This window comes from Eschrichtius robustus, chromosome 19, assembly GCF_028021215.1.
Source record: "Eschrichtius robustus isolate mEscRob2 chromosome 19, mEscRob2.pri, whole genome shotgun sequence".
Taxonomy (NCBI): domain Eukaryota; kingdom Metazoa; phylum Chordata; class Mammalia; order Artiodactyla; family Eschrichtiidae; genus Eschrichtius; species Eschrichtius robustus.
Window position 1 is genome coordinate 60342566 of NC_090842.1, and position 22208 is coordinate 60364773.

A 22208-nucleotide genomic window follows, 5' to 3' on the forward strand; every position below is an offset into this window, starting at 1 on the left:
CCCTCGCAGAGCTCATGGTCCAGGAGAGGAAATCATTATTTGTTGAGTGACTGAGCTAATTTTGAGGTGGGCTTGGAAGACTTGACCAAAATTGTGTGGAGGTATTTGAGGCAGAAAAAACTGCTGGAACCGAGGTTGGGGGGCTGGAAAGGGTTTGAAGAGTCGGGAAGTGATGGAGAGAAGGCTGGAGAGCTCAGCAAAGGCCTGGAAGGCTGTGAGAGGAGCCTGCGCTTTCTCTTGAAGGCACTGGGGAGCCATGGCAGGTTCTGAGCAGGAAAGGGACAGGGACAGGTTTGTGCCTTAGCAGGACCGCTCTCACTGCCTGACTGCTCTGGGGAGGTTGGGGGATGGATGGAAAGGAGAGGGACACGACTGGGGCAGCAGAACAGGGAGAGAAGGGTCCTGGATCAGAGTAGGGGCTGGGAGGAGAGGGAGGAGGAGCCAGATTCTAAAAACCAGGAAAGGGGACTTCCCTGGTGGTCCAGTGGTTAGGACTCCACGCTTTCGCTGCCGAGGGCACGGGTTCGATCCCTGGTCGGAGAGCTAAGATCCCACAAGTCGCGTGGTGCAGCCAAAAAATGAAATTAAAAAATAAATATAACATAAAACAAAATAAAGTAAGTACAAACCAGGAGGAAAATGCCAGCCTGCTCTCCGTGATGCTAGAAAATGGGCTTGAGGGATGGCCCACCACCACCAGGGGGCAGCCAGGGCTCCAGGTTTGAGTGTCTCAGAGGCTCCTCCCAGGGCAGGGAGCATTGCACCTTGATCTGGAGGTGGTGGCAGGTGGGAGCTGTCTTTGGGGCCCCAGCAGAGAGCCCCGCTGCTCTCCTGCCCTCCCATCCTGGCCTCTTGGTTCCCTGGAGCCCTCAGCCCACCAGCGAGAGATTATGTCAACACAGCCCCGCTGCTTCTGCCCAGGACAATGTTTGCCCTCAGGATCTGGGAAGGTTGCTATGGAGACTGGGGACGTGCTGCAGGAGGGTGGGGGGCAGTGAGGGGGGAGAGGCAGGGTCAGGGGAAGCACCCCCGCTCCTGGAAGAGGGTGAGGGGAGCCAGGCCTCATCTCTGTCTCATCTTTGTCTGATTGTGTCTTTGAGAGTTTATCCCCATCCTCATTTATCTGTGTTCCAAGTCTCTCTGTCTCTCTGGACCATTTCTTCATCTCTGTCTCTGATTATCTCTCTGATACCTGTCTCTGGGTCTCTGTCTCTCAGGTCTCCTCTCTCTGAGTCTCTTTCTCTGTCCTTTTACTCTCTCTCTCTCTCTCTTTGGGTTCCCATCCCTAGGTTTCTCCACGTCTCTGTGTCTCTCTTGGTATTATGTCTTTATGTCTCGGTCTCTCTTCGGGTCTTGTCTCTGTCTCTCTGGGTCTCATGTCCTTCTTTGTCTCTGTCTCTCTCTTGAGTCCCATGTTTTTTTGTGTTGGTCTCTCTAGGCCCCCATCTCTGCATCTCTGTCTCTGGGTTCCTGTCTTTCTCTGGATCCTGTGTGTGTGTGTGTGTGTGTGTGTGTGTGTGTGTGTGTGTGTCTCTGGGTTTCTGTGCTTCAGGCCTTGTCTCTCCGCAGTCCCCAGGGGGCCATCTTGGCCTCCCATTTCTGGCCTCAGTCCCTATGGGGCCCCCCTCTCCCCATCTCTCTCTGCCTCATTTCTCCTGCACCATCTGCCGGCACTGCAGGCCCCTGCCTGCTCCCCGCAGGCTCTTCTTGGCCGGGCAGCCCCATGGGGGGAGGCACAGGTCCCCCAGCTTCCTCCCCACCACTGCATCCTGAGTTGGGGGGAGCACTGCCTGGTCAGGCCTGGGGTGGAGGGAACAACAGCCTGGAGGCCCGGGACCAGAGGACATGGAGAGAGAAAAACAGACAGACACCCTGAGAGGAGATGGGAAAAGAGGGATGAGAAAGGAGAAAGCTTCAAGACAGGCAAGAAGAGACTGACCTGGAGAATGGAGTGAGCAAGAGAAATGAGGAGGGGGCAAAAGGAAACCTGGAGGGAAGAGAAAAGACAGTCTAGCCAACAAGAACGGAAGACAGACGAACTGAATGCGGGCTTGGAGGAAAGGAGAAAGGAGAGATTCAGACCGAGGAGAGAGAAGATGGCGTGGAGAGAGATGGATGACAGAGAGAGAAGAACAGGGGGAGAGGGCAGGGCTGCTTCTCTGACTGCAGTTTCCAGAAGCGCTGAGCATGGGGATGGGGGAGGGCCCCTCTAGCCACCCCTGTGGCCACCCTGTGGCCCTGGTTCCTCCTCCCCAGACCCTGGGAGACTGTAAAAGCCCCCAGGAGGGCTGAGATGGGCAGGGGTCCAGTCGGGGACCCAGGCATCACCCCTCCTGTCCTTCACGCCCATCCCCCACCCAGTGCTCTGTTCTGCCCTGTGTTTTCCCAGAGGGACTTGATGAGGGAGGGGTGAGGGGCTCTGAGCTCCAGCAGGCTACTCATCTCCCGGCTCCTGCCTTGGTTATCTCTCCTCAGGGCCCCCGTCTTTCAGGCTCTCTCTCCCTCCACCCCTCCCCATCTCCATCTTCCAATTTGTACCTATTCTCTCTCTGTCTTTCTCCCTCTCTTGGTCCCTGTTTTCTCTCCCCTGTTTTGTTTTGTTCTCTCTCACTCTCTCTCTCGGTATTTCTCTCTACTTTTCTGTCCTTTTCTATTTCTTTCTCACTATCTGTCTCTCTTGGTCTCTGTCGTCTCTGCCTCTTCCTGTCTCTGCCTTTCTCTGCCTGACTCTGGTTTTTCTTGGTCCTTGGTTTCTTTTCCTGTCTCTCTCACCACCTCAGTTCCTCTCCCCTGCTTCCCCCTCCCGCCCCCAGCCTCTCTCCTCCCACTTTCCAGCCTCCCCCCACCTTCCCATCCCTAGCAAGTGACCCCCAGGCGCTCTTGAGGCCAAGAAGAGACTCCCTCCCAACCCCAGCCTCTTCCCGAGGTGCCGGGCAATCTCAGACCCCTCCCCTCTCCACTTCAAGAACCGAGCCTTTCCCAGGACCCAGAGGGCGCCAGGAATGTGGGGCAGGGAGCAGGGAGGCCAGCTGGAGGTCAGGAAGCCAGGACCCACCCCATGTCAACCCCCCTCCCCCAGACTGGTCTCCTTTTAGCCTCTGGTGCTGGATCTCACACCACCCTTACTCCCTGCCCCTCCCGGGGCCTCTGGGCCTCAGTTTCTCCTCTGCAAAATGGGCAGACTCACCTCTGTCCCATTTATCTCACAGCTCCCCAGGGAGCGTATGCTCATGAATGTTACTAGTATGATTAACGTGCAGGAATTGGTGATTTGTATTAAAGGGGGAAGAGAGTGCTGAGAGCCGGGACGCAGTTTCTAAGCCAAATATTCTCCGCATTTCATAGCAAAGGAAGAGACTGAAAGTGGAGATTGCAAGGAGGCATGTGATTCAGTGGTGACTGTGACCAGGAGATCGCGTGAGGCTATGGGTTCGTGTGTGATCATGGGATGATGATGTGTGATCCTGTGGAAAACTGTGTGACAGTGTGTGACTGTATGTGACTTGTGAGTGCAGGTGAGGCTGTGATGGAGAGTTGCATGTTTGTATGACCTTAGCACCGGGTGTGACTGAGGATGACAGTGTGACAGTGTGACACCGGGAGCTCATGAGAGTGTGCCTTAGTGACACTTGGGGAATGTGTGTTGTTGGAATATGACTGTGGACTCTGTAGGTGATTATGTGAAGTGCGTGACTCGATGTGTGAGCGTGTTAATGGGTAGAGTTGTGTAACATTGTGTGTTACCTTCAGATCGCGTCATTAAGGGATTGTATGACTGTGTGAGAAACCCTAGAACTGTGTGCCTTTATTTCGTCGACCATCATTCTTTGAGCCTCTGCTCTATCCCCCAACCTGTGCTGAGTGATGCTGGGGACCCTGTGGTGACTGAGATGCCCTGGCCCTGTCCTCATGGGGCACACAGGCCAGTGGGGGAGACAGACAGTGTTTGTGATGTGACCTAGTGATGGTGTGAATGTGTCTGTGATGGACACTGTATCATTGGGACTGTGGGAAGCTGTGATTGTGTTTCCGTGTGAGCGGAGGAGTCCACGCCCAGGTATGTGGCTGTGTCACTGCGAATGACTGTCAGCCTGTGGGGGAGAGACTTTGGGTCTCTGGGTGTGACGCTGGATTATAGGACTGTGAATGAACATGGAGAACATGTTCTGTGAGGAACAGTGTGTGAGATTCTGTGTCATGCCTCCCTGCGCCTGGGTGTATGGGATTGTGCGTGACACTGTGTGTGACTGCAACTCCGTGTGCAGTGGCTGGGTGGGACGGGTGGGACAATGTGAGAGGCTGTGCACCCTGGGGGGGGGGGGTCCTCAGGATGATGACAGTGACTGCTCTCCCACGTGACCCTGAGTGGCTGTGACACTCACACGCAACTGGCCCCCTGTGCTGGGTCTCTGCCCCGGAGCTCCCCCTTCCTGTTCCTTGGCCCGCCCTGGCCCCGCCCCCTCCCACCACCCCAGGCTGTCACCTCTTCCAGAGCCCAGGCGAGGCAGTGGAAGCAGCAGCGTCAGAAGCAAGTGATCGAGAGGAGGGCTGGGAACAGGTGAGGGCTCCCCCCATCCCAGTCCGTTCCCCCTGCCCCACGTCTCCCTCAAGTCTCTGGGCCCCTCTTTCTCCATTTCTTAACCTGTGCCTTTGTCCCTCCGCCTCTCTGTGCCCACAGTCTATATCCTCCTTCTGTCTGTCTCTCAGCATCTCTGTCTCCACATCTCACAATCTCTGTTTAGCCTCTAGATAGCTCTGTATCTCTGCCTCTTTCTCCCATTCTCTGTATCTCTCTCCGTGTCTCTATCTCCTCTTTGTCTCCTAGCCTACCTTTTTGTCTCTGTCTTCCTCTGCCTTTTGGTCTCTGGCCTCTTGCTGTGTGTCTCATCCTGTCTGTCTCTGTGTCTCTCAGTCTCTATATTTGTCTCATGCCTCTGTGACTCTGTGTCTTTCTGGGGCTCCAACCGAGATCCTCCTTGCTTTCCCCTTTCCCTACATGGTGCCGGGTGTGGGGTGTTGGGGGTTAGACCGATTTCCAGACATCTGGACCCCTGCAGACCTAAGAGGGTCTGATGCCTCTCTGGCCCCTAAGGAGAGGATTGTCCCACTGACTCTGGGTTTTATCCACAGTAGGGAAAGTTTGATACGGTCGAGTTCCTATCCGCGTTTGAAAACCCTTTGGGAGAGTGGGAACTTCAAGAGTCATTTCAAGCTCCGTGCCCTCCTCTCCAAGGCGGTCCCCAGGTTCCCCGGAGTCTCTAGGTCTATACTCCGGGTGACACTGGCACTTTTGCCCAGCACGGCTCTAAGGCAACCGCACTCCCAGCAAACAGCCCCCTTCTACCGCCGCTGCCCCAGAAACAGCCGGGAGCGGGCCCGGGAATCAGGTGTTGGATCTCGGTCTCCCCCCACTCCTCACCACTCCCCCCCCACCCCGCCCAGAATCACCACTCTTGGGGGAGGGGGGGCGCTGCCTCCGGGTACCTGAATCCCTCTGCGGGGTGGCGCTGGGGCTGGGGGAGGAGGGCGGCGGCTCCTGATTCTGCCCTCGGACCCCCAGAGCCGGCTGCCCTTGCGTGACCGGACCCTTCGCCCCCCATGCCCTGCCTCCCACACGATGCCGAACTGTCCGCCCTGGTGGCCGCTACTGCTGCTCTCGCTGTGGGAGCCGCTGCTCCGGAGGGCGGAGGTGAGAACCCGAGGAGCCAAGGAGTTCAAGGCTTGGAGGGATGTCTGGGGCCGGCTTTTAAGTCTTATCCCACTGGGAAGATTGTTTTAATACCGCCCCGCCTCCTTCCCGTAAATTTCCTGAAGGTTTTCAGTTCCCCACAGCAACTCCCCTGGTGGTTTCTAGGCACCCCTCAAGACTTAGAAGAGGTTTCTAAGCCACCCAAGACTCCTGAGCAAAGCAGGACAGCCCCTCCAAGTCCCTCTAGGGTGTTTCTGGCCCTCAGGAACCACGCTGCCTGGGAGCAGGGGTCAGCGCGGGGCGGGGTTGGGGGGTCCTCCCTTCTCTCTTTTTGTAGGCAGGCTCCGAGGGGCAGACGGCGGGAGAGCTGTACCAGCGTTGGGAACGGTACCGCAGGGAGTGCCAGGCGACACTGGAGGCCGCGGCGCCCCCAGCAGGTGTGACAGGGGTGGAGATCTGGGGGCAAGAGAAGGGCTGGGGCTGAGAGGGGTGGGCTTGAGGCCGGCCTAGGACTGACCCGCGGGGCCTGAGAGAGAAGTCTGTGTTAAATGCGGGCTGCGTGGGAGAGGCCTGAGATGAACCTTGAAAGGGGAGGGGTCTTGGGCGGGGCCTACACTAGGTGGGTGGGACCTAAAGTGGACCTCGAAGAGGGAGTTTGGGGTGGAGCCTAGCAAGGGCCTTGCCGAGTGGGAAGCATCTGCGGCGGGAACTTGCTTGGTGGGAGGAGCCCAGAGTAGGGCTCGCAAGGTGGGCGGGGCCTTGGGGTCTGGTGGGAGGAGCTGTGACGGAGCAGGGGCCCGACCACTCCAGGTGGGCGGGGCTGGGGCAGGGCTTGTGTGTGGAAGGCGGAGAAGCATTGGGCGAGAGGTACAGAAGGTCCACCCGACATCTGGCCCCCACGCCCACCCCAGGCCTCGCCTGTAACGGGTCCTTTGATATGTACGTCTGCTGGGACCACACTGCACCCAATGCCACTGCCCGTGCGTCCTGCCCCTGGTACCTGCCCTGGAACCGCCACGGTGAGCTGCCTCGTGGACCCCGGGCCCTCCCCTGACACAAACAGCTCTCTTCTAACCCTGGCCCCAGACACCACTCCCCCGCAGCTCTCCTGCTCCTCTTTGTCTGGCTGGGTGTCTCCTTCTGTCTGTCCACCCCTGGCTGGGTCACCACATAATGCCCCTTCTCTGTCTCTGTATCTCTCTGAGGACCACCAGGTTCTTATTTTCTCTCCTTTTCATGAGTCTGTTTCTGCACATCTTGGTCTTCCTTGCCTAACTAGCTGTGTGACCTAGGGTAGTTTATTTAATTTCTTTACGCCTCACTTTCCTCGCTTGTAAAATGATGTTTATGATAGTACCAAGTTCACAGGCTTGTTATGAATATTAAATTAATTGATACGTGTAAAATGCTACATAATGGTTTATCATCATCATCATCACTGGATCTCTCTCTGCCTTCGTCTCACAATTTGTCTTTCTGCCTCCATCTCTGTGCCTCTGATCCCCTCCCTCGTTTCCCCACAGTGGCTGCAGGCTTTGTCCTCCGCCATTGTGGCAGTGATGGTCAATGGGGACCTTGGAGAGACCATTCTCAGTGCGAGAACCCAGAGAAGAATGGGGTTTTTCAGGTAAGAAGAGGTGAGGGATTCAGGGTAGGATGTCCAAACAGAGGCAGAAAGCAGCCTCAGACAGAGCCTCAAACCCCTTGTACCGTTCAGGACTCTGGGTCCCAAGTGACAGAAATTCAGCTCCTTGTTTGAAGGAGAAAAAAAAGAAATATATTGGCTTCTGTGATTGAAAAGTATAAGCCTACAGCTTCAGGCACAGCTGGATCTGGGTGCTAAAGTGATGTGGTTGGGAATCTCACCATATTGTTCCTCTGTTTTTCTGTATGATGGTGTCCTCTTTTCTGTGGGGTGGAAAAGGTGGCTCCCACTGGTACCAGGCTCACATTCCACCTACCAAGCTACAATGTAGGAAGACTGAGCTTTTTCTCAATGGCTCTAACTTTATGTCCCAGGACTGACTGTCATTGGCCTGATTTGGGTCATATAACTGCCCTCGACTTATCGGTGTGTGTGTGTGTGTGTGTGTGTGTGTGTGTGTGTGTGTGTGTGTGTGTGTGTGTAGTGTAGTGTTAGATAGAATGCTTTGATTGGCTGGTCACATGCCCAGCCTTGGAGTTGAGGGGCGGAGTGCCCCACTCAGACAATGGTAGGTGGATCCCCAAAAGAACACTGGGGTGTGGGGTAGGAACAAAGAGCAGGTATCTCTCCAGCACCTTTATGGCCCTAGGGGAAGAACTGAGCTCTATTTCTGTGTCCTCTTGCCCCACCCCCAGGACCAAAGGCTGAGCTTGGAGCGGCTGCAGGTTGTGTACACCGTGGGCTACTCCCTGTCCCTTGCCACACTGCTGCTCGCCTTGCTCATCTTGAGTTTCTTCAGGTGGGACCCCCAGCCCTGAGCGGAGGCAGCAGAGGCTGGGCTTCAGTGTTCCCAGTAAGATGGGGTAGTCAGTCTCCACCGGCAACAAGCATTCAATGGTGGTTCTGTGGGAAGGGCTGGGGGGTAGTTTAAGGGACTCTGTGTGGCCAAGGACAGGTCCCCACACTGCCTTCCAAATCCCCCAGGCGGCTGCGCTGCACTCGCAACTACATCCACATCAACCTGTTCACGTCTTTCATGCTGCGGGCAGCAGCCATCCTCACCCGAGACCGTCTGCTTCCTCCGCCTGGCCCCCACCCTGGGGATCAGGCTCCTATCCTGTGGGACCAGGTGAGCACCATCTCCCTCTTTCTCAAATTGGGATTCTGTCTCCTCTGGTGAGGCCAGAGGGTTCCCATTCCATTTACTACCTCCTACCCTATCGACAGTTAATCTCTCTTGACCCTTCCAACACAATTGGAGAGGGATCCTCCCAACTCGGCCTCCCCCATCCTTGAACTCTCCCACCCCATCACCTCCTCTATTGGAATTTTCCATTCCCGTTCTCTCAGTATTTAACCCATCCTTGGACTTTCGCACCGATGAGAGAATCCCCTGCTAGAGGTGAGACGGTGGCAGGATGGGAGAAACTAACTAGTGGGGGGATTTGGTGGATACCAATTTGTTCCTGGGGGACAAGGTGGGAGAGACTAAAGTCTAGGGACAGCGGGGAGAAAACCTATTAAGTTGGGCCATACCAATCGTTAAAAAGCCAAGGGGTGGGAGAGTCCCTGTGCTGGTGGGACATGAGAGCAACCTTTTGAGAGGTGGAGTAGTTGAGTGGAATTCTTAGAAGGAGATGGGGTGGGAGAGGCCGTATTTGGGGGGATCTGGGGGGAACTCTGATAGCAAGATGTAAGATACCAATTGTTAAAGAGGTTAGAGTGGGAGAGTTCATACAGGGAAAGAGAATAGGGCGAGAGAAACCAACTCTATATCATCCTTTGGTGATATAGAATGAGAGGAGAATATTTGATGTCAAGAGACGACAAGAGATGAGGGTGGAGGGGGCCCTGACTGCCCCCTCCTCTTGTCTGGCCACCCCCTAGGCCCTAGCTGCCTGTCGCACGGCCCAGATCTTGACCCAGTACTGCGTGGGTGCCAACTACACGTGGCTGCTGGTGGAGGGCATCTACCTGCACAGCCTCCTGGTGCTTGTGGGAGGCTCCGAGGAGGGCCACTTCCGCTGCTACATGCTCCTCGGCTGGGGTGAGCCCCGACCCTGTCCCCTGCCCAGCCCAGCGCGCCTCCCCTCCCCCCAGCTACCCTTCTGGTCTACCTCAGGGGGTCTCCTCTCCTCTCTAGGCTTCTGCCTCCCCTTCCCGGCGGGGGAATTCCTCGGGTCTTGGGCCTGGCGGGGCCCGTGCGCGCTCTGACAGCTGCGGCGGGGTGGGGGGCGGGGGTTGGGTCTGCACAGGGGCCCCCGCGCTTTTCGTCATTCCTTGGGTGATCGTCAGGTACCTGTACGAGAACACGCAGTGAGTCGCGGGTCTGGGGCGGGGCTTGGGAGGTGGGCGGAGCTTTGAGGGACGTGGGAGGGGTGCGATGGAAACGTGGGGAGGTTCTAATTGCACCTAGGGACCTGGGTGGGGTCTAAAGGAACAGGTCGCTTAGACAGTTGGGTTCCAGGACTACGGGAAGGGGAGGGATGAGGGCTGGGCCTAAATAGTAGCGGGCGGGACTTTAAGGAAATGTGGGTGTGGCGTTAAGGAAGGTGGGCGGGGCCTGGGGAGTTTAAGTGCTTAATTCGGCGAGCCTAAGGTTTTCTGTCCCTTAGCTCTACTCCCCCTCCTCCAGGTGCTGGGAGCGGAACGATATCAAGGGCATTTGGTGGATCATAAGGACCCCTATCCTGCTAACCATCTTGGTACGGCCGGCCCCACCTCTTTCAGGCTGGTCTCAGGGATTTCCTATCGTGGGAAGCCGGGGCGGTGCGGGGTAGGGCTGAGAGGGGAGAACTGGCTCAGTCTCTCTCTCTCTCCCTCCGCAGATTAATTTTCTCATCTTTATCCGCATCCTTGGCATCCTCGCGTCAAAGCTGAGGACGCAACAGATGCGCTGCCCGGACTACCGACTGAGGTGAAGGAGGGCGGTGGGGACGGAGGGGAAGGTGGCTGGGTGCAAGATGGGGGACGCGGGGCCGCGGGACCACTGCCACCCTCTACCCCCAGGCTGGCTCGCTCCACGCTGACGCTGGTGCCCCTGCTGGGCGTCCACGAGGTGGTGTTTGCTCCCGTGACTGAGGAACAGGCCCGGGGTGCCCTGCGCTTGGCCAAGCTCAGCTTTGAGATCTTCCTCAGTTCTTTCCAGGTGCCTAAGCAGGGTGCAGGAGCTACACCCTTTGACTTGGGGTCCTCCTACTCAGAGGGGCACGAGGGTTACAATCATTCTCTGGCGCAGCCACAGAATGGGGTGTGAAGATGGGATTTTGTTCATTCATTCTACACATAATACTGAGCTAGCGCCGTCCCCGGGCTGGGGAAGCAGCAGAGAGGAGACAGGAGACCAGGCAGCCCCAGCAGTACTGCCCCCTGGTTAAGATAGAGGGCTTTGAGGCCAGCCAGGACGGGGGCCAAATTTGGGTTGTCACTCCCAGCTCTGTGGCCTTCACCTCAGGGCCAGGGCAAGGGTGAGGCATCTGAAGTACCTAAAGCGCAAATTTTAAGGAAGTGCTCCCTGAAGTTGAAGGCCCACCCTGCCCGTGCTTGCCCTACCCTAGCCTCCACCCTGCTTTTTACTTTGTTGGGCCTCAGTTTTCTCATCTCTAAAGTGGGGACAATACTTGTCTCACTTCATAAGGCTATTCATTCATTACATTCAGCAAAACTTTATTGAACACTTACTATGTACCAAGCACTCTTCCAGGCTTACTATGGGGATACAGCCAAGAACCAAATGGTGCCTGCCCTCTAGTGGGAGAGACAGATGCTAAAGATGCTATATAAGTAAAATATACAGAATGTCAGATGGTGAGACATGCCTAAAGGAGGGGGGAAAGAAAGCAAGAAAACAGAGATGAGGAGCCAACAAAGAAGGATGGGGTTATAGACAGGGGGTCAGGGAAGGCCTCGCTGAAAAGACACTGGAGCAGAGACCCAAAGATGAGGGAACAAGCCAGGAAGATATTTGGAGAAAATGTTCCAGAAAGAGAAATGCAAAGTGCAGGATCCCTGAGGTGGGAGAGAGTACCCGTCATGATGGAAGAAGGTCAGCATGCCTCGGCAGGGGGAGCCAGCGAGAGCAAGGGGAGGATAGGACAGAGGTGAGATACCTGGGCAGATCCTTGAGCCAAGCGAGGACTTCGGCTTTTCCTCTGAGTGAGGTGGGAGCCAGGAGAGCAGAGGGACGTGATCAGAGTTAGATATTAAAAGGATCGTGGAAAGTGATAAGAAATACCTTAATAATTACACATAAAATAATTGTCTTGCATTAATATATCAATTACTTTCTTAATTATAAATATATATTTATTTAAATTTATATGTAAAATATGTATAAGTTTATATAAATATAAAACTAATTCTTTATTAAAGTTTATAAATAGGGAATTCCCTGGCGGTCCAGTGGTTAGGACTCCGTGCCTTCACTGACGAGGGCCTGGGTTCAATCCCTGGTTGGGGAACTAAGATCCCGCAAGCCGCACAGTGTGGCCAAATAAATAAATAAATAAATAAAATCATGTAGTAAGTTATGATAAAATTCAGAAAAAGGTTTAACTATGTGCCATGCACTAGAGCTTCTTGCATATTAATAATACCTCAAATCTCACGACCACCACTGTATTACTCCATTTTCCAGATGAAGAAACTGAGTCACAGAGGGGTTAAGCAGCTTACCCAAGTGGAGAAGAAAGTGGGGAAGCGGTGATCACATCCAAGCAGGCTACCTCCGGGGTCACCTGTTCTTAACCTCCAGCCCTGATTGCTCAGCAAACTGGCGAGGGCAAGGGGGGATTTGGGAGCCAGGGAGAAGGTGACTGCAATAGTGTAGGACCAGGGTGGCGGCAGGCGAGGTGGTTTGGGGCCTGGAAGGGGTCAGAGCTCATTAAGAGGTGTTTATAACCCTGCCCCTGCCCCCAATTTAACCCCGCACCTCCTCTGGCAGGGCTTTCTGGTCAGCGTCCTCTACTGCTTCATCAACAAGGAGGTAGGGAGAGCCCCGGCCCGCCGCCCGCGCCCTCAGCCGGCCGCGCCCTCTGCCGGCCGCGCAGGGAATGGCGCGCCCCGCGCCGCCTCTGAGCGCTGTTCCGTTGCAGGTGCAGTCGGAGATCCGGCGGGGCTGGCACCGCTGCCGCCTGCGCCACAGACTCGGCGAAGAGCCGTGCCAACCCCCCGAGCGCGCCTTCCGGACCCTGCCCTCGGGTTCCGGCCCCGGCCAGGTCGCCGCCGGCCGCGCTCTGTGCTCGAGGACACTCCCAGGTCCTGGGGGTGAGGCCAGCCATGTCTTAGAAAGTTACTGCTAGGCAGCGGGATTCTTGGGTCCATTCAGTTAGCACGTATTTATTGAGCGCTTGCTGTGTACCAGGCCTGGTGTGGAGAGCGCTGGGGAAATGGGGCGGCGCGGGGGCGTGGGGCGGAGGGGAAGGAAACAGAAGACAAGGTCCCTGTTCTCCTAGAGATCACAACTGAGTGGGGGAAACAGACTGTGAGGATAAACCAAGTTACATATACGTTGTGGAACGGCTTATAAAGAAAAGTTAGAAGGGGGTGGGGCATCTCTGAGGAAGTGACATTTAAGCCATGCCTGAAAGAGGTGAAGGAGACACCTTTGGAAAGAATTGGCGGCGAGATTCTAGGCAGAAGGAAGAGCATCTGCGAAGGCCCTGGGGCGGGAAGGAGCTTGGCGGTGTCTGAGGAGCAGAGAGGAGGCCTGCGTGTCTGGAGTGGGACGAGTCAGAGCCAACAGATGGAGAGAGAAGTGGGCGGGGGCAGAAGAGTGGGAATTTTATTTCAGGTGCACTGAAGATTCTTTGGAGCAGCTCCTAATGGAGTGGGCTGAGTTTTTTAAACAGATCTCTCTGTCTGCCCTCTGGGGCAACAGATTATCAGGGGCAAGGGTGGCAGCTGGGAGCCCAGGGAGGAGGCTGATGCAGGTGGGAGGTGACGTTGGCTGGACCAGGGTGGTGGCCACATAGGGTGTGAAAGTGAGATTCCAGAGCTATTTTAGAAGTAGAACTGAGAGGATTTGCCGAGGAAGGAGAGAAGCCAGGGAAGACTTCTCGTTTTGGGCTGGAGAGAGGAAAGAGGGAGATGGGGTTCAGGGTGGGGAGAACCAAGAGTGCTCTTTGGACATGTTAAGCTGGGAATAAGGGTCTGGAGCTCACAGGAGACGTCAGAGTTAGAGATAGAAATGTGAGTGGCACTGGGGTCGAGAGAGGAGGATTCTGTGTGTAGATATCAACATGGGCAATTCAGGGCAGGTGTCAGAGCTGGAACCTACATCCAGGGAGGCCAAGACCACTGCTAGCTGGAGAGTGTGGACACACATACATACCCTTCTTGGTGGCTCCTGGGAACTAGAATTAGAAGGAAAGCCAGTAGTCTCACTGTGGCTGGACCACCTGTACACATGCAAGACCCTCACTCCTAAATCCCTCCCCCACATAGACACACACTTAGATTCAGTTAGTACCTGGGTGTTGTCGATTCTTTTCCTTGGGGTCCCCAGCTCCCTGGACAGATATGGCCCATGGTCGCTGAACTTAGAGTCCTTTCAAGCATGTCGTCCTGCTGGGCCCCTCTTGTGGGTTCTGGGAAGGTGGGGGCTCTAGGGCTGGGCCCTTGTAAATCATGAGAAAGTTGTTTTTTGTGGGGATGGGGGGGCGGGAAAATCTTCTTGGCCAGGCCATAAGTGAAATGACAGAGGCGGGCTGTGTGGCCGGATGCCGGTGGTGGCCTTGCACCCTCTGGAGAGCAGTACTGCTCAACTTCAGCCACGTGTTGCCAAGAGATCATGGACACCATGCTGCCACCGTCCTCCACACCTAAGAGAACGTTCCCAGCTGAGAACGTTCATGTGATCTCCTGTTATTTAAACTATTTATAATGTGTACAATTAAAAATTGTGTGTGCCAAACATTTTCTGAGAGCTGCTTCTCTAGAAAGGTAGTGTAGGAATAATAAAGCTGCAGGAAACAGCCTAGTTCAAACCTTAGTTTTTGGCTACTGATTAGCTGTGTGACTTGGGGAAAATTCCTAACCTCTCTGTGCCTCAGTTTCACTTCTGGAAAATGGGAATAATGATGGTACCAACATCCTAGGGTTGCCTGAGATTCCAATGAGTTACTCTTAGGATACTGCCTGGTGCATGGAGCACACTTGGCCAGTTTGCCTTGTGCTTTTCCTGCAACCTCTGTTTTCACTCTCACTCACCGTAACGGAAGAGGGGATTAGAGACCATTTGGGCAGTGGGTTGGGTAAAGAGATGAGGAAATTCAGATTGATGCCAGGCAGGGGTGTCCTAGGCTAGAATCTTTGCTGCCAGCCTGCAAGGCAGGGAAAGGAACTCCTATTTCCCGGGGAGAACAGGAGGGATGTGGGGCAGGGATTCAAACTGTGACCCCAGGGCTTGTGCTGTCCCAGCTCCTGCACAAGAACCAAATCCTGGGGGTAAGTTTCCTGCGGCAGCATCGTTCCCCACACTGTTATGGCTCCATCCTGCTCCCCGACAGTCATGAGGGCCTGGCTCCCTGGGTCTGAACTTGGCTCCATTGTTTCCTGAGCAATCCTGGGCAAGTCGCTTACCTCCTCTGGGCCTCGGCTGTCTCATCTGTAAATTAGATGGGTGCCTCTAGCATCTACCCCCCAGATGGTTGTTCAAATTAGATGTGAACCACTCAGTAAACATGAGCCTTTATAACCTCACAGCCATTGCCCTGCATGTGTCAGGCCTTCTCCTGCTGCAGGGTCCGCAGCTCTGTCGCTAATGGGATCATGGCTGCGCCTTCCACAGCTCAGTGTGTCAGACAACTCATTCGACCCTGACCTCAGACTTGCGAACTGCACCAGCCTGGCACTTGGCCCTATCTGGAGAACACAGATAGAGATGCAGAGGCAGAACACAGAGAGCGCTGGGGGGCGGTGGGGGGGGGCGGGTAGCAGCATGATGTGTGTGCGTCAGAGCAAGACAGGGATTTTCCTTAATCCACCCACAATAAGTAAGGTCCCCCTTTCCCACCTCTATCTCCCTACATTTGTCAGAGAATTTCTCTCAAGGGTAATTAAGCTGTGATTTGAGGGCAGCAGAGTTCAGGGGTTAAGCCACAGGCTCAGGAGCAGGGTGGGTTTGAATCACCACATCACCACTTCCTGGCTGGATACCCCTGGGGAGGCGCTATCACCTCTTTGCGCCGCAGTCCCCGCCTCCGGAATTGGAAGTAATAAATCGCAGTGCCTGCTCAGAGTTGTTAGGAAGTCTGAACAGCGCGGAGCGTAGGGCCTGGCAACCTCACAGGTCAGGCGTCAGCTACAAGTGCTGTTGGTATCGAGTACTAACTGCTTTAACTGCAGCTCCTCCTCCTGTCAGTGAGGGCAGGTTGGGGGCTCTTTTGGGCACTGCTGTGTCCCCAGCATTGCAACACAGGGCTGGGCACAGAGGAGGCACTTGGGGGATTGTCTGACTGAACAAAATGGAAAAAAAAATAAAGACTGAAAGAAATTCTGAGTGAGACCGACTTACTGAGAGGTGGGGAGAAGGAAGAGAAAGAGAAAGTGATGAGAAGCTAGAACAAATTAAAACACAAAAGGCAGCAAAAGCTCCCTCTGCCCAACCAATTCACTTCACAGAAGGGGAAAGTCAGGCCTGGAAGGGGCAGAGACCAGGCCTCTTCACCTGCTCAGAGAGGTCCCAATCCCCGTGCTTGGCCCCATGCCCGGCTGCCCCCCTCCTGGGTCTGCCCCACTCTCTAGGCCCTGTGAACAGACAGAGGCCACTAGAAAAAACACACAACTTTATTGTTCCCAGCACAAAGGGCAGGTCTTCGCAAAACGAGGGGGCAAGTTCTGACGGCGGGGAGGAGGCCCCTACTTGCCGGCAATGAGCGGGTTCCGCAGGACCACAATGACCGAGTCCCCGCGCAGGAACATTTTTGAGATGTAGCGGTCCTTGTTGACTGGCTTGGACTTCTTCTTGCCCTTGCCGCTCTTGGGGACTTCGGTCCACATCTCCTTCACGTTCTCCAGCACCATGTTGCAGTGCCTGGTGGGCAGAGGGAGGCATCAGGAATGAGAGGGAGCCTCCTGACACCCCCCCACTCTGTGCAGTACTGCCTCTTCCTCCATCAGCGTGGCGTGGGGGAAGGCGCAGGCCCGGGACCAGGATGGCCGGGGCTCCAAGGCCACCTCTGCAAGTCCTCAGCTTGAAGCTTGGGCAAAGGACTTCACCCCTCTGTGCCTCAGTTTCCTCCTCTCTATAACGGAGACATTCATGGTGCCTACCTCCTAGGGCTGTTGTGAAGATTAAACGAATCAATACAGTATTCTTGTTAAGTACTTAGAACAGGGCCTGGCACAGGATAAAGGCAAATGAAATGGTGCTGCTTGTGCTTTTTAACTCCGAGTACTTCTGGTGGCATAAGCAAGGTACAGCTTCTCTCTGGAGAACCCGAGGGCCCTGGGGCCTGAGGCCGGTACGTGACGCCTCCACTCCAGTCCTGCTTTTTGCCCCTGTCCTCAGGGTGCTGGGGGGGCACGTGTGACGACAGTACGGATTAGCTCAGTCAACAAACGCTTACAATGAATACAGCAATGAATAAAAGGGATAATATCCCTGCCCTCAGGGGTCTGCAGTCTAGTGAGGGGAGAAGAACACTAAACAAGTAAACAAAGACACCTGTAATATACTGTCAGGTGGTAGCAAGTGCTATGAAGAAAAATTAAAGCAAGGTAAAGGGATAGGAGGATACAGGGAAATATTACCAAGCATAAGAAAGACGAGGGGGCTTCCCTGGTGGCGCAGTGGTTAAGAATCCGCCTGCCAATGCAGGGGACACGGGTTCGAGCCATGGTCCGGGAAGATCCCACATGCCGCGGAGCAACTAAGCCTGGGCTCCACAACTACTGAGTCAGCGAGTCACAACTACTGAAGCCCGAGTGCCTAGAGCCCGTGCTCCGCAACAAGAGAAGGCACTGCAGTGAGAAGCCCATGCAGCGCAACATAAAGTAGCAACGAAGACCCAACGCAGCCAAAAATAATAAATAAGTAAAATAAATAAATTTATAAAAAAAAAAGAAAGACGAGGGAGCTCGTGAGGAGCACGTGAGGAAGCTCTGTGCCTTGCTATGCAGTAGCCTCCAGGAGACACTGCTGAGTGAAAAAGGCAAGGGAGGGAACAGGATGCATGGAAAGCAATCTTCCGTAGGAAAAAAGTGGGTAGGAAAAACATACATTCCACCACCTGGTTGTGCAATACTAAATCCTTGAAATGCACCTAAAGACTGGTGGCAGTGGGGTGACCTAGGTAGACTGGAGACAAACCAGATGGAAACTTTTCATTGGACTGTTATTACTGTTTTGGAAATCATGTGACTATATTACCAATTCAGAGAAAATAAGTTAAAAAAAGGAAGTAGCATACCAATATGGGAACATTTCCAAGGTATATTGTTAAGTGAAAAAACTAAGGTCTAAAACGGCGTGACATGCCATTAGTAGTGACTTAAAAATAAATAAAAAGTATCCTCCTGTATCTACATGTATGATGTTCTGTGCAAGTAATCCTCCTGGAGGAGACCTGAGAAATCAGCCATGATGGGGTCCCTGGGGAGGGCAACTGGGGCATGGAGAGGAAAGACTTGCTCTTCATTGGGTGCCTTTTGTATTTTTCAAATTTTGCATCCATCGCCCACTCAAGAAAGTAACATAATTAAGCAAATAAAGTGGTTAAGAATGCCTTAGCTAACTTGCAGTGATGTCCTCAGACCACTGATTTGTGTGAAAAAACAAGATGCAACAGAGCACACGGAAGATTCTATCGTAAAAACAATTTTACGATATTATGACAAATCAATTATGCCTCAATAAAGCTGTTAACTACCACCACAAAGGAGTCTCTGGGTGAATCAAACATGGCAGGACACATACTAGGGTGGTAGGCTGGGTGGGGAGAGGGATGAGAGGATGATATGGGGGCAGAGGAGGAAGCTAGGGGAAAAGGAAAGAGTCAACTGAAAAAAATTATTTATATATATATATGTATATCCACCACCTATTGAGCACTTACCATATAGGCACTCACCAGGCCCCTTAAAGCACTTTCTAAGCATTAACCCATCAATCCTCCCTGCATCTCACCCCCAGGAGGTAAACACTGGTTTACTAGTTCTCTCCAGCTTCTAGAGCAGGAAACTGAGCACAGTGGGATGAAGTGACTCACCCAAGGTCACGGAGTCTGGAAGTGGCACAGCCTGTGTTCGAATCCAGACCTATCTGCCTCCTGTACCTGGCACTTCCTGTTGTTCTCATTCTCATTTTACTCAAGGGGAAACTAAGGCTGAGTGAAAGACTTGTTCATGGTCACATAAAAGCTAGTGGCAAAAGCATTCCAGAAGTAAGTTTCATCACACCACTGTGAGGAAAGCACTTCCCAAATGCTAACTAAAGGCTGCAGGTCATATGTTTACTGAGCATTTATTATCTGTTAGGTACTGAGCCAAGTGCTCTTCATACATAATATCATTTAAGCCTCACAACTGTTCTGAGGGGTATTATTATGATGCATATTTCACAGATAAGGACACTGAGGCCCAGAGAGGAAAAATCATTTGCTGCTCCCTATGGCTGAAACACTCAGACCCTAGCTTGCACCTTCATTTTATTCATATCTGTCTACTGTTGCCTCTTCCTTTGAGGCCTCCCATATTATCTACCTAAGGCAGCACCCCCTTCCCGGTACTTCAAACTCTTACCTGGCTTTACTTTTCTGCATAGAATTTATCATCACTTGTCTTTATGACATTATTTATGTGTTTGCTGTCGGCTTCCCTGCCTACAGCATAAGCTCCCTGAGTATAGGAACCATGTTTATTTCCATCATTGCTGTATCTCTGGAGCCTAAAACAGTACCTGACCCAGGTGGATGCTCTCATTATGCAATAACTGCAAAAAAACTGATTAAGAGCTCTGTGTGACGGATGCTCGACTTCTAATGACTTACTACGCTTCACATGTATTAAGTGATTGAATCTTTGCAACCACCATGATTACTGCCTGCCACTGTACGGACGAGATAAAGTCACTTGCCAAAGGTCACATGGCTGTTAAGAGGCAGAGCTGGGACATGAATCCAGGAAGACTGGCTCCCAAGTACATGACCATAACCACTGTGCTTCACAGCTGGAGGGACAACGATGGACCACCACATCTTGAGGTCCTGAGATGCTTCTGCCCTGGGCTTTGGACTGGAGCTGGGACTGCTTCTCCAGGCCTGGAAAGAACACCTCCCCAGACCCAGGCGTTTACCTGTCGAAGGCCTTCACACGGCCCAGGAGCTTCTTGTTGTTGCGGCAGTTGATGAGCACTTGGGTGTTGTTCTTGACCGACTGGGTGAGCACGGAGAGTGGCCCTGTGTTAAACTCCTCCTCCTCCCGCTTCTGCAGCTCCTCCGGGGTCATCTCACTCTTGGGCTTGTTGAGGAGGCTCCTAAGTGGGCAAGTATGGAACCCATAGGTGAGAGGGCCCAGGGCCGGAGCCTGGGTGGTCATGGCCTCTGGCTCGGTGTCCCCCTCACACACCCACCCTCCTGCTCGGTCCTCTCTCGGCATCACCACTTGGATGCCTAATAGACATTTCCACCCTTCACGTCCTAGGCTGAACTCCAGATCCCCCAATACCCCCAACTTATACTACACTATCCACAGCCTTCCTCATCTCCATCAATGGCAACTCCATCCTTCTAGTTCTTTGAGCAAAAACTCTTAATGTCAACTTGACTCTTCTTTCCTTCTCTCACATCCTACATTCAATCTGTCAGCAAATCCTGTCATCTGCCGCTAAAATATATCGGAATCTGTCCATTTCTTACCATGGCTTAAACCTCCATCATCTCTCTCCTACTGGTCTCCCTGCCTCCACCCACGCTCCCCAACAGTTTGCTCTCCACAGAGCAGTCTCGGGGATGGTGCCAAGACTCAAGCCATATATCATCTCACTCTTCAAAACCCTCTCATGGGCTTCCCTGGTGGCGCAGTGGTTAAGAATCGCCTGCCAATGCAGGGGACACGGGTTCGAGCCCTGGTCTGGGAAGATCCCACATGCAGCGAAACTAAGCCCGTGCGCCACAACTACTGAGCCCGCGCGCCTGGAGCCCGTGCTCCGCAACAAGAGAAGCCACCGCAGTGAGAAGCCTGCGCACCACAACGAAGAGTAGCCCTCGCTCGCCATAACTAGAGAAAAGCCTCCGCACAGCAACGAAGACCCAACGCAGCCAAAAATAAATAAATAAAAATAAATAAATTTATATAAAAAAACAGATATTAGGCGAACTTTCTTCTTGGGTCTCTGCATTTGCTTTTCCCTCTGCCTGGATACCTCCCCAGATATCTCTGTGGTTCGCCCTCTCACTTTCTTCAGGTTTTTGCTCAAGTGTTGCCTCCTTTATGTGTCCTGTCTCTCAAAAGTGGCGTTCCACATTGTTTCACCCTGCTCTACTGTTTCTTTATTTATAGTCCCGGTCACCTAACACACCACATACTTTACCTGTTTATTACCAGTACGTTTACTGCCTGCCTTTACCTGTTTGTTACCAGTACGTTTACTGCCTGCCTCTTCCCAGCCCATAAGATGCAGAAGGGGATTTTCTTCCTTGGGGGAGTGGGGTAATTCACTGATAGAGCCTATGTGTCTAAAGCAGCCTGATATAGGAGCACTCAATAAATAACTGTTGAATGAATACGTAAGGAAAACCATTCCCGTAACTCGTTATCCGTAAAAATCGAGAATGAAGTTGGAAAGCCAACCGTCTCCAGCTCAAATTATCCGTATAAGCCCCTTATCTAAGATCGTTTTTCCTACAAGTCCGTACTCCCCTCTTCCAGGTTCTTCATTCGTAAAAGCGCTTCCCCTTAAAATTCATTTCAGTAAGATTCATTATTTGGGAAAGCCCAGCCCGTTATCAGATAAAGCTGTCCCTCCTCCCGAAGTCAGAATCCGTCAAAGGCCCCACGTCCGTTCTCAAACGCATCAGTAGAAAATTACGCCACTTTACCCCTAAAATGTTTGCCTCCGCCCCCCGCTCTGCCCATCCCCTTCCACCGGTAAGTGGCCAAATTTACACCCTCAACCCCACTCCCGCCACCTAAGCCTAGCCGGGCCTCACATGTTGGCGAGGGTGGTGGCCGCACTCTCAAGTCACTACCGTTTCCTCCGCGTTGCTTCTGCCTTCCTCAGAGAGAGCGACACAGAGGCGGGACTTCCGCTTCCTGAGGCCCATTTCCGTGGGCGCCTGCGCAAACCCAACCAGCGGATGGGGGCGTGGCCGGTTGCCATAGCGATTTCTGCCAGCCCTTCGCGGCTGTGGGATAAAAGCTTCACGTGGTGATTCCAGGCCATTCAGGACAGTACGGGGCGGATGTTCACGACAATGGAGAGGAAAAGAAAGCGGGACTGATTCAAACCATTTTTTGTTTGTTTGTTTTTTTGTTTTTGTCTTTTTTTTTTAAGTTTCCTTTTTTTTTCCCCACAACTCACACACACACACACACACTGTATTTTATTTTTACAAGAGATAAATAAACTGACACCAAACATTGTAAATGGATGACCACAACAAAAGCAACAATGATTGCAATTACCAAACACGAAACACACTCATACTATGTCATAATATTGACATTCAGTCCAGTTGATTCAAACCATTTTGTTGTAGAACCGCACAAGTTGAAGGAAGGAAAAGACAAGCTATTTCCACATGCCCGCCCGCCCTGCCTTTGGGGGAGCGGCCTCCGCGAAGCCAATCCGCTCCTCGCTTCCGGGATGGACACCGCCCCTTTTCCTTCGGGGACCGTTCATTTACGTGTCTATTGATCTTTTGACTAGGGGTA

The 22208-nt window shown here is 53.3% G+C and overlaps 2 protein-coding genes across 2 annotated transcripts; one reads left to right on the forward strand and one right to left on the reverse strand.

Annotated features, from left to right (window-relative positions):
• The first annotated feature begins 4152 nt into the window (after window positions 1-4152).
• GIPR (gastric inhibitory polypeptide receptor) lies at window positions 4153-12634 on the forward strand. Its single transcript, XM_068527150.1, has 15 exons — window positions 4153-4168; window positions 4476-4558; window positions 5561-5689; window positions 6027-6126; window positions 6601-6708; window positions 7213-7316; window positions 8030-8133; window positions 8319-8463; window positions 9222-9381; window positions 9590-9650; window positions 9970-10039; window positions 10163-10251; window positions 10344-10482; window positions 12277-12318; window positions 12428-12634. The coding sequence occupies exons 1-15, from the start codon at window positions 4153-4155 to the stop codon at window positions 12632-12634; spliced, it is 1557 nt and encodes a 518-aa protein (XP_068383251.1).
• Window positions 12635-16103: 3469 nt separating this feature from the next.
• Window positions 16104-21588, reverse strand: SNRPD2 (small nuclear ribonucleoprotein D2 polypeptide). The gene is made up of 3 exons (XM_068527757.1): window positions 21485-21588; window positions 19630-19809; window positions 16104-16368 (listed from the first exon to the last, which is right to left on the reverse strand). Coding segments are annotated over exons 1-3 (357 nt in total). The 5' UTR covers window positions 21487-21588; the 3' UTR covers window positions 16104-16193.
• Window positions 21589-22208: the final 620 nt, after the last annotated feature.

What these genes read in the sequence shown, in the direction of transcription:
- GIPR (XM_068527150.1), top strand. An exon ending in CCTGCCCTGGAACCGCCACG is followed by an intron (nt 6,709 to 7,212) that starts GTGAGCTGCCTC and finishes GTTTCCCCACAG; the next exon opens with TGGCTGCAGGCTTTGTCCTC. An exon ending in TACCTGTACGAGAACACGCA is followed by an intron (nt 9,651 to 9,969) that starts GTGAGTCGCGGG and finishes CCCCTCCTCCAG; the next exon opens with GTGCTGGGAGCGGAACGATA.
- SNRPD2 (XM_068527757.1), bottom strand. An exon ending in CGTGTGAAGGCCTTCGACAG is followed by an intron (nt 16,369 to 19,629) that starts GTAAACGCCTGG and finishes TCTGCCCACCAG; the next exon opens with GCACTGCAACATGGTGCTGG.